At 40.3% G+C, this 16,832-nt stretch overlaps 1 protein-coding gene across 4 annotated transcripts in view; it reads left to right on the top strand.

The window, feature by feature from the left end:
- Nucleotides 1–16,832, top strand: part of Pli (E3 ubiquitin-protein ligase pellino) — a 339,132-nt gene that overhangs the window by 300,376 nt on the left and 21,924 nt on the right. For all 4 annotated transcript variants that reach the window (XM_071591522.1, XM_071591520.1, XM_071591521.1 and 1 more), the window contains one exon: nucleotides 13,336–13,434. In XM_071591522.1, the coding sequence (XP_071447623.1) occupies nucleotides 13,336–13,434 (99 nt within the window). The remainder of the gene's footprint in view (nucleotides 1–13,335; nucleotides 13,435–16,832) is intronic.

Below are 16,832 nucleotides of genomic sequence, written 5' to 3'. Positions count from 1 at the left end.
CAAATTCGTTGGTTGCGGTTAGAAAAAAGAAAAAAAAACGCCTGGAAATTCCGCAAGAATGTTCAGAAAATCTATTTTCAGAAAGTTGCATTTCTGGAATCCTGTGATTTTTCACGGTTGACGGCTATTTTAATTATATAACCTGCGAAACAATCCCATCTCTCTCTCTCTCTCTTAGTGTTCCTCCGCAGCGTCCCCAACCTCGTCTGGGGTCTCTGAATGTTTTCAGCCTCTTCCATTCCACACTCTTGTCTTCTCAATCCCCCGACACGCACCCTTCCCTTCTCATCGAGGTCTTCTTCCCTAACGCAATCCATCCACCTTTCCCTCGGTCTCCTTTTACTTTCCCTTTGCACTTCCATATCCAAAACTCATCTCCCTATACAATTTTCCACCCTTCTCATTAAATTTCCATGTCATTTCAGCGTCCTCTCCCTCGCTTTTTCTTGAAGATTCTCCCGCCTCCGTTGTGCCCCTTATTACCTTGCTTTTAATTCTGTCTCGCCTAGTTGCTCTTCTCGTCCATCTTCAACGTCATCACTTCTGTCGCATCGCATATTTATAATCATTTAATATCTTTACCTACCATGTTTCTGCTCCATTTATTAAGGATACCCTGAGGGATGTCTTGCACGCCATTGCTTTAAATCTCTCACTTGATCCTCTCTGGAAGTGCATAACTCAAATGTCATTTGCAAATGGCATACGCCTCTGGATATGTTCAGCCAATTCTCTGCCGAGAATATGCATGTCTAAAAGAAAGACCTTGGGGATTCAAGGAGAATCCCTAATACAGTCCTACTCTTAACCGTGAAATATTGTTAAATATTCAAACATGAACTCCCTATCCCCTGTCTCTCTCTTTCTCTGTCCATGTTGAAGAATGAAATGGGCAGCGGAACAGGAGGTAGTCGAGGGCGAAATACTCGACGTCAGAGACGGTTTATCGTAAGTTTTCGATTCCGATGATTGATGTAATGTCGATATTGATGTCGAAAGTGATGTCGGGAATGAAATTGATGTGGTCATCGACGTAGACATAGGCAGCTCTTCTGTTATCAAACATTTCATAAATGCGGGAAAGAAACGTTTTCGAAGTATACGGCGCGTTTGCTACATATTGATGCAATACACCCAAGGATCGAGGGATTCCTGGCGCGTCAATAACGATGCCTGTTATATGCCAACCATCTTAAGGAATTCTTGAAAAAATATATCATGTGATAAACCTTGAAGAGCGCTCTTCCCCGTCCGATTTCACCCTGTTAGAACCATTTTGGGATGAGCTCCACCAAATACATTGTTCTAAGTTGTTAGAGGTGATAATTCTTCTGTGATGATTTAACAGCCCTATTCAACTGACAAGACGACAAAGAGTAAGATATATTACACTATCGACGTGACATTAATTATGAACCTCGACACTGTTCACATTTACAGCACCGACATCGGCATGGTTTTCTATATTATCGGCATATGGAGGTGAGGTCGACACTGAACTAATGTCGTCTTCGCGGCCTCAAAAAGCCGATGTCGCACAGCCCGGAACGCGGACGCCGCGACAAAAACTTTGGTTTTCCCCCGAAAGTTGGGAAATAGTTTCGATGAGGGTGGGAGGAGGCGGATGGGCATTATCTCTCCGCCGTCGCCTCCGGCTTGCCATCCGCGTGGCGAGATAGCGCCGAGGGACTGCTGGAATCCGCCAAAGAGCGTCCCTCAATTACGCCGCAACGGCCAGGGGGGGGAGAATGGGGGGAGGGAGTGATAGTGGCTCAGCCGGGGATTGAAAGTTTGCGAACGAGAAGGTGGGGACTTCCCCGACCAGATGAATTAAAGTCCAGGAACAACTAACTCCCTTCGAATCCCATCACCGGGAGAGACAGTTTGAGCGACACTAATCCGGGATGTGGGATGGAGAAGATGCGGTTTGGGGTCCGGTCCAAAGTATTGCGCTCTGATGTCGAATGCAATTCGAAAATGTGTGTCTCTATATATATCGGTACCGCGATGCTCTCCCATCTTATTATGTTGGATTCCTTGTTTACATCATTGATATGATTTACAAATTTGAAGTACTTCGACTTTATAGTCTCTCGTTTTCGTTTATTTAAAAATGTTACTAAAACGGAGGAGGAGGAGGAAGGTCGTGACATTGGATGAATGTTGTGAGGCCTGGAGGCGGGGGGAGGGATACTTCACAGTTTTTTTCTGCTTACGAAGGGTTGGACTCAGAACTCTAGTGAATCGCACGATTTTCCGTCCTCCTATCTGCGATATCCACTCTTCTTTTGGTAGACAGTACATCGCACTGTTTTATTTGAACGCAATTAATTGTTCGGGAACCCGTTAGAATAAAGACAAAAATCAACTTAGGATGCAAACTCTCAAAGAGAAACTAAAAAGGAAAAATAAGCTCAATGTGCATACAGTGATAAAATACAATACCATGTACTTGAATTTTTTACAAGTTTACATACATAATGACATGCAACGAAAAATAGGAGCGAGTAACAGTTTCAAATCTTGATTAAATTGAAAGTAATCCATCTAAGTTATAATTTTATTGAAAAAAATGGAAACTGCTGCTAAATCAGGCCAGCAGAGGGTAATTTTCAAGAAAATATTTACGACAATTCTCAAGAAAAAATGTTATCATAGCGTATTATTTCATCTTTAACCTTTCCTGTGCGATATGCTATTTTACGTTTAGGACAAAAGAGTTTCGGAGTGGGTGAATGACACCGTGATTATTTTTTAACTGTAGTTTTTCTATGGTTTGGGAAGTACGAAAATAATAGGCTCGTGGAAGTGTTAAAGAATTTAATTAGTATGGATTTGTTGATGGCCAAGTAAATGCAAATCTTCACGAAGGCATTACGTCACATTCGCGTCGTGCGCAGCATTTGCGAGTTTTTTTTTAGATGCATCGCATCGCGATTTTTCTCGATATATCGCATCGATGTTGCATCGAAAGATCCTCCCAGTGCGCAGCATTTGCGAGTTTTTTTTTAGATGCATCGCATCGCGATTTTTCTCGATATATCGCATCGATGTTGCATCGAAAGATCCTCCCTGTCCCAAATCCCTTAAGGCAAAGTAAGTGGGGCAGAGGTGAGAGGATTGGGGGTTGTAAGGGTAAGTAAGGTGAAAGGGGAGCTAAGGTGAAATTCATGGAATCAGTGGGGGAGGGAGGGAGGGAGGTGGAAACAAGGGTAAGGAGAAGCGCTGATGCGGATTGAAAAAAAAAAGCTGTCTCGGGGCTAATCCCTAGAACCGCTCCTTAATGCTCCTCTCTCCCCCTCTCTGGGGGAGAAGGGCTTAATAAGACTCGAGGAGTGGGGCCGGTAAGACGCGGTCACATGCACCGTCCGTCTTGCGAAAGCCCCGTACCAGATTGTTGGGATTTCGAGCTCGCGCTGGGGGGGGGGGGGGGGGCGACGCGCCGCATTAAAGATAGTTGGCGGATTTCGAGCAAAACTAATTTTCGCTAAGCATTATTTTTAACTTAAAAGTTGGCATGAAAAGAGTGAAAATCGAGAAAAACCTCATCAAGGGAATAAACACAGAAAAAAATCATCGATCGTCCTCATTTGCTAAACACTGCACGTGGCATGCTCTTGTTGGTCTCTGGTTTTTGTATTTAAATGAAGAATTGAGAAATGGCATTGGTTCCCAGTTCACTTATCAGTGAGGATTGGTTCCAAGTGTACAAATATTTGCGATGCTATTAGTTAGATTAATATTTGTGGAATTAACTTATTAGGATTGCTGCAAGTCTGGATGATAATGAGAACCTAGAAAATTAAGGAAAAGAACGTTGAAATACCCTTGATTAAAAATAATGAAATCCTTGCGGTCTTTCTAAAGTACTCTTTGGTTAAATCGTTTCGCAATTATGAATCAGCTTCTAGTCATGCTTAGGTTATTTCTCCTGTTGACTTTGTATTACTGCCATACTGTTTTGATGGTGATGCTGGATATATTTTATTGCATCTAATGTCATAATATGTAATATTATAGCATTCATGTGCCATACTTCCGCACTGATAAGTTATTCTAGATAAAATTTTCATTTAAAATTGGAATTTCGGTCTGAAACTATTGGAAAAATCTGATAAATGCAAAGGTTGAAACCAAAAACCAGTAATCTCGCCTTAAAATGTCCCTGTGAGTTGAGTCCATATTTTTAATTCAGACCACTTGGGTGCAATAGTTTGAAGTATTGTAGTGAAATAGAAATAGGTTGAAGTGAACATCACCAACTCGTGGTTGTCATAGAATACTTATGCCTCACAACTAAAGCTATATCCAGGTTAGCAAACTGCAGGCAGCCCGTGAATTTCTATCTAAGGCGTCGTTATGTGGTCGCCAGGGGCCTTTGTATGTTCCGCCCGTTGATTCACTAGAAACGCTAGCGGTGCAGTATAACTTACCTCAGTCGTAATCGCACGAAACCACGTAATATATTTTCGGTGTAAGCATCCTGGACCGGTGTACATGCTCCACTTTTCTGAGTTTATTTTTCTCTGTAGCATTATATTGAAAGATGTCTGTCCCCGTCGGTATCCGAACCCATGCCCTTTGAGACTGCGAGGCTAGACCCCTTGCATCTTTCCTATTCATTCCGCTTTCCATATCATGTTGAAAAGGCCTGCTATAAAATGAATGTCTCCAAATGAATAAGTATGTACCTAGTTTTACTGGATCTAAACATCAACCTTCCTTCTAATTCTCATAATTTATTCAAAACTTGCATATTGCTAGATGAGTGATCGTTTCAAGTATAGATTCTAAATCTGTCGGTGCAACTTAAGTTTTCCGCCCAGTCGGTTTATCACATTGCTCTTAGTTACCATTTACAAACATAGCAAATCGATGATCACGGATTGATGCTCAAAACTGAAATTTTATGGATTTAATTCATCATCTCCGGATTGTTACGTCAAGAGACTTGATTTGTTAATGGAGGGGTTTAATGATATGGGGCATGTCTGGTCATTTTATTGAGTTAAAGTTTTAATTAAAAAATCTAAGTCAAGGTTCAATTGAAGTATCAAAAACTGCACACGTATCTAAATATTCAGCTTTTCAGCGCATACAGAAAGAGAAAAACACGTAAAAAATAGATTTTTTCCCATGACCTCAAATCTAATTTGGAATTTTGCTTGTCGCGGTTGCTTATTTCCCTGAAGAGATGTTGTCAAGTGGCAAACACGGCGTCAATCAAGCGGTATTCGGCCTCTCGTTTCCCTGACCGAGAGCAATCGCCTTCATTCGTCATTTCCTTCTCCGCACAAAAGGAAGCCTGATGAGGGAAGTCCCAGGGTCCGTACACGTGTGACAAATCTAGATTACATTACATTTCTTGAGAGTAGTCTTTTGAGGCGGCTTTCGTTTGCTCAGACGAGCGACGCTAATGCTTCCATCATTATTATTACTGTCATCCAAATGAACTCAAGTGTTATGCTTGGAAATTGATACGAGGCCTTAGATTATACGGTTGGCTGTAAGGGAGTAATTTTCTTCCTTTTTCGTATACATGAGCGTGGTCTCCGGTCATTAGAGTATTTTCTGGATTCAAATTTTTATCGCATTTGCTTGCTTTATCGAGGGAATGTTGTTTGTCCAGTCGAAGTGGATAGGTCGTTTCCTCTCCTCATCTTTGAAGTGTATTTTCGTTTTTGTTGACGTTGAGTTAATGCACGGGAAATTCCTCCAATTGCCTCTGGGCACAGTAGGTGGTAAGGTTATGCTTATTAGGGCTTCCCAACCCGACGCCGACGGCTTTGTAAGCATTGGGCATATAAAGCTGTAAAAGCATGTACGCGTCTTTTTCATGAGTTTTTTCATCCTTTAATACGGCAATTAAAGGGTGATAAACGAGCGTATCATATTCTTTATCACTTTCCAGATTTTTGCGATAAGGTAAATTTAGATGAATCGCGGTCGCGAGGTGGATGACGCTGAGTGGAAGTGCTGAGGTTTATCGCAAGAACATTGGCATTATTAATTATTGTCGTGGCCTTAATAGCATCTTTTATACCAAACTCGAAGTTTTATGCGAATTCTGCTTGTTATTATTATTTTGCGGAAAATAAAAGCTCAAACGTTTTTCATGTTTTGCGAGTTGTGATTCACCAACCAGCATTCGCCATCTCCATTTGTAGACACCCAAAAACCAAGAGTTGCGAGCACCAAAATTAAAAGAGGAAATAACACTATGAGGTATGAACAAGTTTTAAGATTTCATATTTTTATATAAAAAACTAAAGAAAAAATTAAAAAAAACTAAAATTACCCCGGAAAATTGTTACTCATCAACATAATCTCCCTGTATGCATACATTTTTCACAACGTCGACGCCATTAGTCAATGGCCTTTGAGAACGTTTTTGTAGGGGTCTCGTCTGCCCGATGGAAGAACCGGCTAGTCCGTGACCGAGGTTTCTTGGATTTAATGTCACATAGCGTTTTGACTTCTTATATCTACGGGTGCAATTTATTTAACGTCCATAAAAGCATCGCCGCATGTTTCTCGCTCAGTTGACGATGAATGTCGACGAGTATAAAAGCCTGCAAGTAGATAAAATGGCTGAGCACTGTTTTCGAGTAGCCTAAACGATGCCATTTTACTTAGTATCGAAAACGCTACTCACATATGGCAGCTGTACGAAATCTCTACACCGTGCGGTGCAGCCATCCTTTATCTTGTTCTCGTAAAGAGTAGCTGCGTATTTTAAGCACAGCGTCATCTGTCTATTTGCTCCCAGTTCCAAGAAAAAAACATTGGGTGACCTTCGAACTTTCACCTACATCTTAATTATTTTTCCGGTAACTTTGATGGGCACCTTAATTGTCTTCCGAATTATATAGTAGTCCAATTATAGGCGACATATCTCTTGAAATTCTGTTTTACAGTTTCTCCTACTTGGCATAATAAGATAAGAGCCTGGGATTTTTCATTCTTATAATTAGCCAAAACCTCACTTGTTTAGGAATAATACCGTTCCGGGGCCCCTAGACGGAATTTTTGGTGATTCCTTTGAAGCATTCCTGCAGACTCCCATCGGTTGCGGTTTGCATCACGGTTTTCTAGTGAATTTGTCGCGCGCAACGTTATCTACCCCCCGTTTGTGATTTCAACTAAATTTTTCTAATTTTTTTTCAGTTGCGTAACGGAAATTAGTATTAATCGAAAACATTCTCTGGATTGAAATCGCCAGGCCATTCTTGTTTAATATATTTATTGCCCGCGAATGTTTTCACCGCACCGTAAAAGGGTAGTACTTCATTACGATTTGAAGATTAGGCGCTTGCTTCTGCTGAACCACACGGTTTTTAGTCTCTTGCTCACCCCCGATGTGGGTTCCGATTGGAAAGGCCATCCATCTTTCGCGGAAGATTCCCTGAGAAAATCTGCCCTCGTTTGTGTAAACCTGACGTCTCGAACGTCTTAAACAAGACCTCGACTACCACGCGTACAGCTGACTGTTTCGAATTCCAATTTATGAGTAAGACAAATTGTATGATATGATCAATGCTTGTATTTTCAACCGTAATGATTCATTGTCGCATTATCAATGACGTCGCCGAAGACGGAGAATTTCAGGTGCCATTTCAATAAAATGCTGAATGTTAGAATTACCTTGAGTAGTCCAATAATTAGTTCACTTTATTCCCCAGAGTTACCTCTTAGCAGTAGTCAACCCGTTGGGATTGATGAATAGTTTTCTCTTCGAGCAATCTAATAGTCCTTCGAGTGACATTTTATCAGGTCTTCTACCGGGTTATTGTCTTCATAGCTGCCGACGTTTCGATAATCGACTTGGTCATCGACGAGGACGATGACCAAGTGGGCTATCGACACGTTGGCAGCTATGGAGGCACTATCCTGGTGGAAGACCCGAGAGGATTTCAATCAACAGATACGCCGAGAAAGCAAAGGATATTTCAAAATAGTCCTTCGTTCGATTTCCACCTAGGTGCAGTATTGTCTCATGGGCGTGATATCATAGCGGGATAGTCTAATCCAGAGGAACTAAATCCGAAAAACTCCGGCAAATATACATAATCTCTGCCACTATGGTCACCATTCTCATCTAAGTTCACATTTTGGTCAGCTCTACTCCCATGTGAAGCCACTCAATATTGAATCACTCTGGCATCCTATTTTAGGCTCTTGTTAGACTGTCTCTTCATGGATCAATCAAGCGGGCAAAGATCCTTCTGATCGGCCAGATATTCTAACATACATTCGGAGGGTCGTTCATTCATTCATCACGATTGACCGTCCGTCGAAAATCGGAGGCCTCAGACCTCACGAATCACACAACAGGCTCTCGACGTAAATGCCCGAGCGCCTATTTTGTGGCTTCACCACTGGTAGTCCAAGGGAGACCTCATTTCGCCACGTCCACGTCCTATTTCGAAATGTTATATCCCGAAAACAAAAGGAATTGAATGATGCTATAAAAATACTCAGTGTACAATTAATGTTACCTGTGCGTATTAAATAATGCTGTTTAATGCTTAAAAGCTTTCGTGGTACCTAGTAAAAATAAGTTTTTGGTTTGAAAATCAAATAGGTCCGGGTAGAAGGCTTCATGCTCAGGAATTCAAAATCCTATCAACTTCAGCTTCCATAGGTATGTAATAAATGAGGTGATGGCTATCAGAATATAGAAGCTTATTAAAAAATAGATAACTAGCGAGGGAGTTATTTTTATTCAAAACTCAGTTTTGTTAAACTGTTTATTATTATTATTTTCGTAACGCATTGTCTCAGACATTAATTGGAGGAAGTCTTTCATACTTGGCGTGATTAAGGTAAGACTAACTAGACAGATTCCACTGTAATTTTTATTCTGCATGACATGGTTTCGTTGCAAGTGAACACCATCACGCGCTGATGGTGTTACCTTTATACGAAATCATGGTCGTTCCAAATAAAAATTCTAGTGGAATCTGCAAAGCTAGTCTTACCTAATTTACGCCTAGTACTATTTTCGTCACCCATGTAATGGTGTTTCTGTTCAAGAGGGCGTTGGTCACACTGCCATCTCCTTGAAATTGCCGGAGGGAATCAAAATGGAGGCAAGGGCTGCATCGAGGGTGCGTGACGGTGCGCTTGCATTTTCCCCCCTTCTGGGTGCATCGCCTCGTTGAGCTGTCTCGAACCGCCGTCTCTCGTGTGTGTGATGTGAGCCCATCCTCGGAGGGGGAACGTTGTTCGGTAGGCCAGCCAACCGGGAAGGAGGAGGAGAGTGTGGAGATGAGAGAGGGAGGGGGGGGAGGTTCCCTGTGGTCGTTAATTAGCGTGCCACGCATTTGAAGGCCTTCGCTTTGCCGTAATCCGCTTATAACCGCTCCTCCGGGCGCGGGCGAATCCTTGTCGCTGCCCGTCAAACCGTTCGGGTCCCGTCGCACCGAGCCGCGCGTGTCCCGCGGAAAGGGACGCGGGTCTTGGGGCTGATATTTGAATCTTCCTCAGATGTGAGAGAGACACGAACGTAATGCTTCGGATGAACAGAGCTCACATCTTTTGTGCCACGAGTGGAGCTGGCTGACGTCTAAAGTGGAGACTCCTGGCGGTAGGTGTGGGGTGTGTTTTAGCAAAAGAACAGAAAAAATATATAATTTTTTTATGCGTGGAAAGTGGAACATCCTGCAAGTATTTTCATAAAATTTATCAATGCTTGCATAAGGGACGTTATCGTCCAATTACTAGAGTGCTTGGCTGCCGTCCGGAGGGCGTGGGTTCGATTCCCAGGGACGCTTCTGCGCACTCTCAGCTTCATATAAGTAGTAAGGATTTTCGTGTACCAGATCATCCTGGGAATTCATTTTTATAAGATTAGGTAGTTGATTGATGGTGGGCCCCTCGGGGCTCAAATGCACGTAGTTCTATCGGTACCCTGTGCCAACCACCTGACTCTGTCTTCATCCACGAGTTACTATGGCCTTACTGAAGGTTAGTGTGCCTCTAATGGGTAAGTCCCTAATATCGCTGGGTTCCAAGCATGGTGGTAATATGATGGGTGAAGAGGGAAGATTTTCGAGATAATTTCGAAAAATTCTGAGAGAACGGATGCATGAGTTATTGGGAGGCAATGAGATGTTGACGACTGTGATAAAGAGCGGAGGAAAAAAGGGAGGGCTGAAGGGGTGGGAAGATGAAAAAATATGAATCCAGGACGGCGTGATGGAAGGTAGAAAGTATGCGAGTCTGAAGAATGGTTTAGTGTAATGCAAATTTTTTTAATGTGCGTAGGTGCTCATAATTTCCTTAGAAGAGCGCGGCATCGTATACCAGTCGTTAGAAGCCGTCTTAAATTTACATACACATCTACACAATACCCCGCAAGCTGCCACAAGGGCGTGTGTCGTCATGGTGTTAGGAAACCAGCCTATTGTGTATAAATATTCATTTATGCATAAATATAAATATATATTTCACACAAATAATGATATGTGCACACAAAAACATACATTCCCCATCTACATCATGCGATAATGATGCTGGAGTAAAGTTTAAAATTTCCTTTTTGAGTTTAGGAAGTAGGAGTAGATGCGTCTGATTTTGTTATGATTACGTATTGTTCAGGGGACGAGCGAGTACTTGAATCTATCAGTGCTGCTATCTATCTCTCTAATTTTATATTGGTGATCCAGTCTGCCAATGTAATCTAAATGTATCTTCGAGTGATAAAATAACAATATTAATAATCAAACTCATACCGCGTAGGTATCATGTTAATTGATTGTGTTGTTGTTATGTTAATTGAAATAAGCCATGGGATGTAAAAGATATTATACTCGTATTCCGCCCATCTCAGATTTTGTATCTTGTCTTTTATTAAATATGATCCTTGGGGGAGCTGGAAGCCTTAGTCACGGTCGAAATGACCGCGTGTGCAAGGATTTGAAATCTTTATTTTCGTGGAAAGAAGTCTTCGGAGCAATAAAAGCTCGTGAATTGGGAGTTTCAGGGATAGAAAATTCTCGCGTGACCCAGTTTTTCATCGAAGGAATCCTTTGAATCTGGCCATGTATTCTTGTATTCGCTTGGCTGTTCGAGAGAGCCATTCGAGGCGCTTAATTGAACGTAAAGGTTTAAGAATGGCGTTTGAAGCTGGATGGATATCACAAAAGAACCTAAGACCGACCCATATCATTTTCTGGCAAAGACGTTGGCCTTAAATTTTCAACATTTGCTCAAAGAAAACCCTGGCGGGCCGTGTGGGATTTCTCATTGATGATTCCTTGTACTTGTGGCCCGGAATAAACGGGCACATGCAAAATACGCCCTCATTATTGCTCTTAGGGCAAACACTGAGAACTGGCAGTGGCGTATGGTGGAATCATCTTCAGCTCTTTATTTTTCGCTTGTTGAGAAATAGCTCGATATCGCGCTTAATTCTAATGACGGGACATAGCAAGAGAACGAGTTACATGAGACAAGATCTTCCCTGTTGTCTCAAAGGAATTATGACCGACATTATATCGGTCTATAAGGAAGATGCAAGTATTTCTCCTTAATTTTTCGTGAATACGAATAATTTTTTAAAACCAAACTTGTAAATGTTAAATTTGCAAACCAATTTTTTGGCACGAAACAGTAATTTTAGAGTATTAAAACACAAGAAAGATATGTTTTCACAGGCATTTATGAATATATATATATATATATATATATATATATATATATATATATATAATGTATAAAATATATATAAACCCTTAATAATATAATGTAAATGAAGAAGCGAGATAGCGCTAGCGAACAAAACACAGAGACACACACAAATGAAACTCAGACGTATTGCAAGCAATTCCTTCATTTGTGTGTGTTTCTCCGCGTATTTGTTTGCTTACTAGCGCCTTCTCGCTTCTTCGTTAACATTATTATTCACATCCGTGAGACTTTCCTTCAAGAGTAGTATACATATATAGTATATAAATATTGATGAAAACATTTTAACACAGAAACTCAAAGAAAGGACACATACCTGTATGTAGTTGTGACGTTTCGACTGCACGGCCGTCATCAGATTCTGATGGTCTGACGTCGACACGCGTCACAACTACACATGTAAGTGTCCTTTCTTTGTGTTTCTGTGTTTAAATGTTTTCATCAATTCTTTTATATATTTTTGCCGTCGCCGAAGAGCGTTCTGTTTCGAAGATATATGTGCGTATGTATATATCTTGAAGGAAAGTCTCGCGGATGTCCGCAATAAATAATGTGTGTGTGTATAAATACATACATGTATATATACCCGCACACTGTACTTGAACCATTCTGTTCTTCATGGTTTCTCCTCAGCAATGAAAAAGGTCGTCTGTAAATAAAATAATGTGAAAGTATGCCAAGTTTTATTGTTTTATCAATCATGGATTTTCACAAAGTTAAACCTGAAACTGTAGAATTGTGAAGCAGTTAATAAAGGAGGCGCAGTTATTTCTGCTTAAATTTACTTTTATCAGTCATTAGTTTGTGTCAATCATCTTTCGGTTTTGACCAACTTCTATAGCTATCCGCCAATTTCTGTGCGACGGGATCAATACGTCCTTGATTTTCACCAAGTTTTGACTTCCCACTGAAATGAAAACGCTTTGAGCCTTGGATTATTGCTTTGGTGAAAGATTCATATCGGTCGGGGATGTACTGCTAGTCGATTTGTCCGAATGCCCATCAGTTGCTGCACGATGAATGCACTATTGAGTCCTTGTAAATTAAACGATGAGATTTTTGCACAACTCAAATGACACGGGTTTTTTTGCCTTCGAAGGAGTAGAAATAATCGTCATTTTAATTTTACGAATTACCGTAAATACTAGCGTTACTCTATGGGTACGTTTACACATTTTTGTCATTAGAACAATATTAAATAGATAACAACAAAGTTTTAAGCTATTTATATAAAATCTTATAAATTTTATCCGTGCTTGGATTTTTCGAGAGATCTGATATCAGCTATGAACTTAATTTACACTAATAGATGTTCGGTCTGGATTGATGTTTCCTGTTAGCAATGAACTCCCGGTTACAATGATACAATGTTTAATGTACCGGAAAGGATTAAAATATCATTATTAAATGGCTCTTTGGCTAGCAGGTACAACCCATTTATTTCACTGAAATATTTTAGACCGTTTGGTCTGGTATTTTTTTTAACCAAAACAACTTGTAATGCATAAACACTAACTATCCCTGGGATAAGTATTTTTTTGGAGAATTGACAAATGAACCCAGACGTCATGCAATTGTTACTGTTATTTTTTACCCTGTCTTATTAGTGGAAGACTAAACATTTGTTTTTTTTTCACATTTCAGGTTGAAGGGGAAACGAACATTCTGTTGGATGGTACCTTGATAGATCTTTGTGGCGCTACGTTGTTATGGCGATCTGCGGAAGGACTTGCGAAATCTCCGGTAAGAACTGTTTATCTTTTTTTATATCTATTAAAGATTTTGTTTTACAATATCTTTCTAATTTAAAATCTTATTTATAGTGTATTTTATTCTTTGAGATGTCTTTTCCAATCTCTTCAGGATAATAATTTGGTGTACGTAGATGTCCGCTATTGCAATATTTGTTCTACAATACGCGTTTTTTCTGGGTTGATTTTCTCCGCGGCAATGCCTGTAATTGTACTTAAGTTACGTGTGGAAACTGCGGCACGCTACAGGACTCGCATATGTGTATGCATGGCAAAATAATTCTCCAGAACTCAAAGGTAGTCGAATGAACTCACGCCCTTAATTGTAGTAGATGCAGCTCCAAAGATCACCTAGTAGTACTTCACATTATTACTCTCCCAACATTCCGAAAAGTACAAAATCTGCAAACACTACAGAGTTGGGCTGAAATGGTTCTTTTCATCGTAATTGAAGGCACAATATAAGTTCATAAAAAGAACGTTAGATTTAAATAAGAGTGCTTTTGCCAGAAATGGATATTGTTTGTTTTAATTGTGTCTGTATTGAATATTGTGATTCTGTTGATGTGTGTTATGACTGATAATTTAAAACTTAAGTTACTAATTAAGCAAGCAGGAGGTATCACGGGTGTAAGATTAACGATACTTATTTTGAGGCTCAGTGCGAACATCAAGAGTAATTAGAGTGAGTTTTCGTTGATTAGGGCCGTCGAAATGAAGCAATTATAATGTTTATTGGCTATGAAATTTGGAATTGGAGGAAATGTTGCATCCCCTGCATCTCATGCATAACCCCCGCCCCCTCCACAACGCAAACGATTCAATGATGCTCATCTGATCCCTGGCACACGTACCCTTGTAATGTATTCACCCTCGCGTCGGATTCCCTCGCCCTCGGATTATTTTACGTAATTGACATTATTTTCGCAAAAATGAAGAGGAATTGGTGAATTAAAACACTTGTGTTTTAAAAGATATGTAAAAAGAGCACTCCATATTAATTGCTATCTAAATTGTAGAAATTATTATTGATTTCGCAAGGTATCTTAAGTTCGTTCTATGTTTATAACTAATGAGTCCTAGCTACATGATATTAGATAGAATTAAAAAATTATTTTTATCTTTTAGCTCGGACTTTTTATTTATGAGCATAGAATATACCTTAGATACATTGAACGATCAGTAATAATTTCTAAAATTAAGATAACATATATTGCGAAAGTATCATTTTTGCACCTATTTAAAACGCAAGATAAATACTTGACCAATTTACTGAAACTCCGCTGTATAATTATATTTATTCATTTATTTTCTGTCCGCGGGGTAATGTCCTCAAATGCCAACGCAGAGGTTGCGGGTTCTATTCCCACCTTGGTGAGTTTCCTCCACCTAGGGCTTGGGTGTATGTAATTGTGTCTATTGTTATGTCTTTGTTCAAAATCCAATGTAAAGGCCGAAGTGCTGTTTTCGGACTATTGCAATAAAAATAATTAAGGATAGGTTAGAAAAACAGGTTGTTCACAATGTCTTATTTTTTACCCTGATCTAATGACCTTGCCTGACGAAAGTATAATGTTCATGGTGAAGTACAAAAATCAAATATGTAAATTTCCCCCGTCCTGCTATGTAAAGTGATATGCAAAGTTCGCCCGCCCAGTTTCAATTCATGGCGGTTACACCTTGCCTTCTCACCCTCAGCCAACCACGGTGTACCCTTAGAAACAACTTTCCCCCTCCATCCCTGGTCCCTCCACCCATGTGGCCTGGGTATTGTTTTTTGTCTGCTACCGTTTATGACCATTTTCGATTCGAATGCAAATGAGCGAAAAAAGAATTGGTAAAAAATGTATGAACATATTCATAGTTATTTTTTCCTCTTCCCTGAACCTATAGTGGTCTTCGCGGCCTATGCTTGACATTTGTACCCAAATTTCCGACGTCTTTCTCAGTTCCTTTGACATTTATTTGCGGATATTCGAAAAATGTCACCCTTTCCCGTATCGACGGCTTCACTTGTCTTCGTTTTTTCGGTGAAATTTCCAGGACGCGGAATGGCGGCGACTTCTTCGCAGGCGTGTGTCAACTGTTTCGTCATTTCAGCGACGAAGCAGAACGCATTCCCTCGATTCTTATTTTTTTTCATCTCGGGCGCGACACGCTTGGAGGGGAGAAAGTGGGATTTATCGGATGGAAATGATTTGGTTCGGCTGACGCGGGCGATGGTCCTCGTCAGAGTGTAGCGAAGACAGCAGCGCGATGAACGAAAGGCCGTGATCGAACGGATCGGTAATTCCTTCGTTTGAATTCCCTATGCGAATATGTGGGCCGAGATTTTGGTATTGTTCACACTTAATGTTCCTGTGGCGGTTTAATTTCAATTGAGACAACTCAGTTTTATTATTTAAAAAAAAAATATGAAATGTAGTTTTGTGCGTCTCGGAAATTTATTGTTGATGCTAGAAGATTAGCGTGATTTGGAGGCTTTTGATAAAATGGATTGGAAAAGAATTGGAAAAAATAAAATTAAGGGACAGGAAAATAAGTTAGATGAAATTCAGAATTGGGGTAAGTAGAGAAGATAGTAGATAGAAATTCAAAGAAGGCAGGAAAAGTGGCGTCAAATGATGTATGACGAAAACAAAATGAAATATTTATTGACCGGTACCGGCTAATTACCAGTTGACCGGTATGGTAGTGATAATAACAATGGCACTTACTTTTTTAGACCTATAAATGTCATCAAAATTGAAATTTTTATCTTATGCCATCATTATTTTAATTCATGTCGCAGTTATTTGACCGTGGCACGACCGACACTTTTTTTCCTACATCCTTGTAATGTGTAACTGTACAGTTTGAATGTGTTTCTCAGATCCCTTAGGTCGAAATGAGTGCTAGGTTTTATTTTGATTTATAAAAAATTGCCTTAGGACGTTAAGACGTACTGCGTTGTAATTTCTGTCCTAGGAGTCACCTTATGTTGAAATTGTCAGGAAAGCGTAAAATACCATGATGTAGATTATTTAAAGATTTAAATTACGGATATTTAATGGTTTACTTTACTCCTTCGTGAAAATTTCCACCAATTAACACCCAGCAATCCAAAGACGCCCGCTCTCGTCGGGCAAACGAATTACACCCGTCCTGCGAAAGCATCACCTCTTGCTCCATTAATCGCATATTTTCACCATTCATTAAAATTACAGGTTTTCATTTTCGGTAATGCATTCTCGCCCGTGCATCAATTTACCGGCATTCTGAAACCGGTAAGGTGGGGGTTTGTTGTGCGTTGCTAAGCGGATTTTTTTTGTTTCCCAGTTCCGATGCCTGCGCTTGCGCAGTTCAAAATTATCGAGCGTCACAGCTGGATATATCAAAACACTACCAGAC

Source organism: Hetaerina americana, unplaced genomic scaffold (assembly GCF_022747635.1).
Source record: "Hetaerina americana unplaced genomic scaffold, ioHetAmer1.1.p SCAF_48, whole genome shotgun sequence".
Taxonomy (NCBI): Eukaryota; Metazoa; Arthropoda; class Insecta; order Odonata; family Calopterygidae; genus Hetaerina; species Hetaerina americana.
This window is presented reverse-complemented; position numbering and strand designations above follow the sequence as displayed.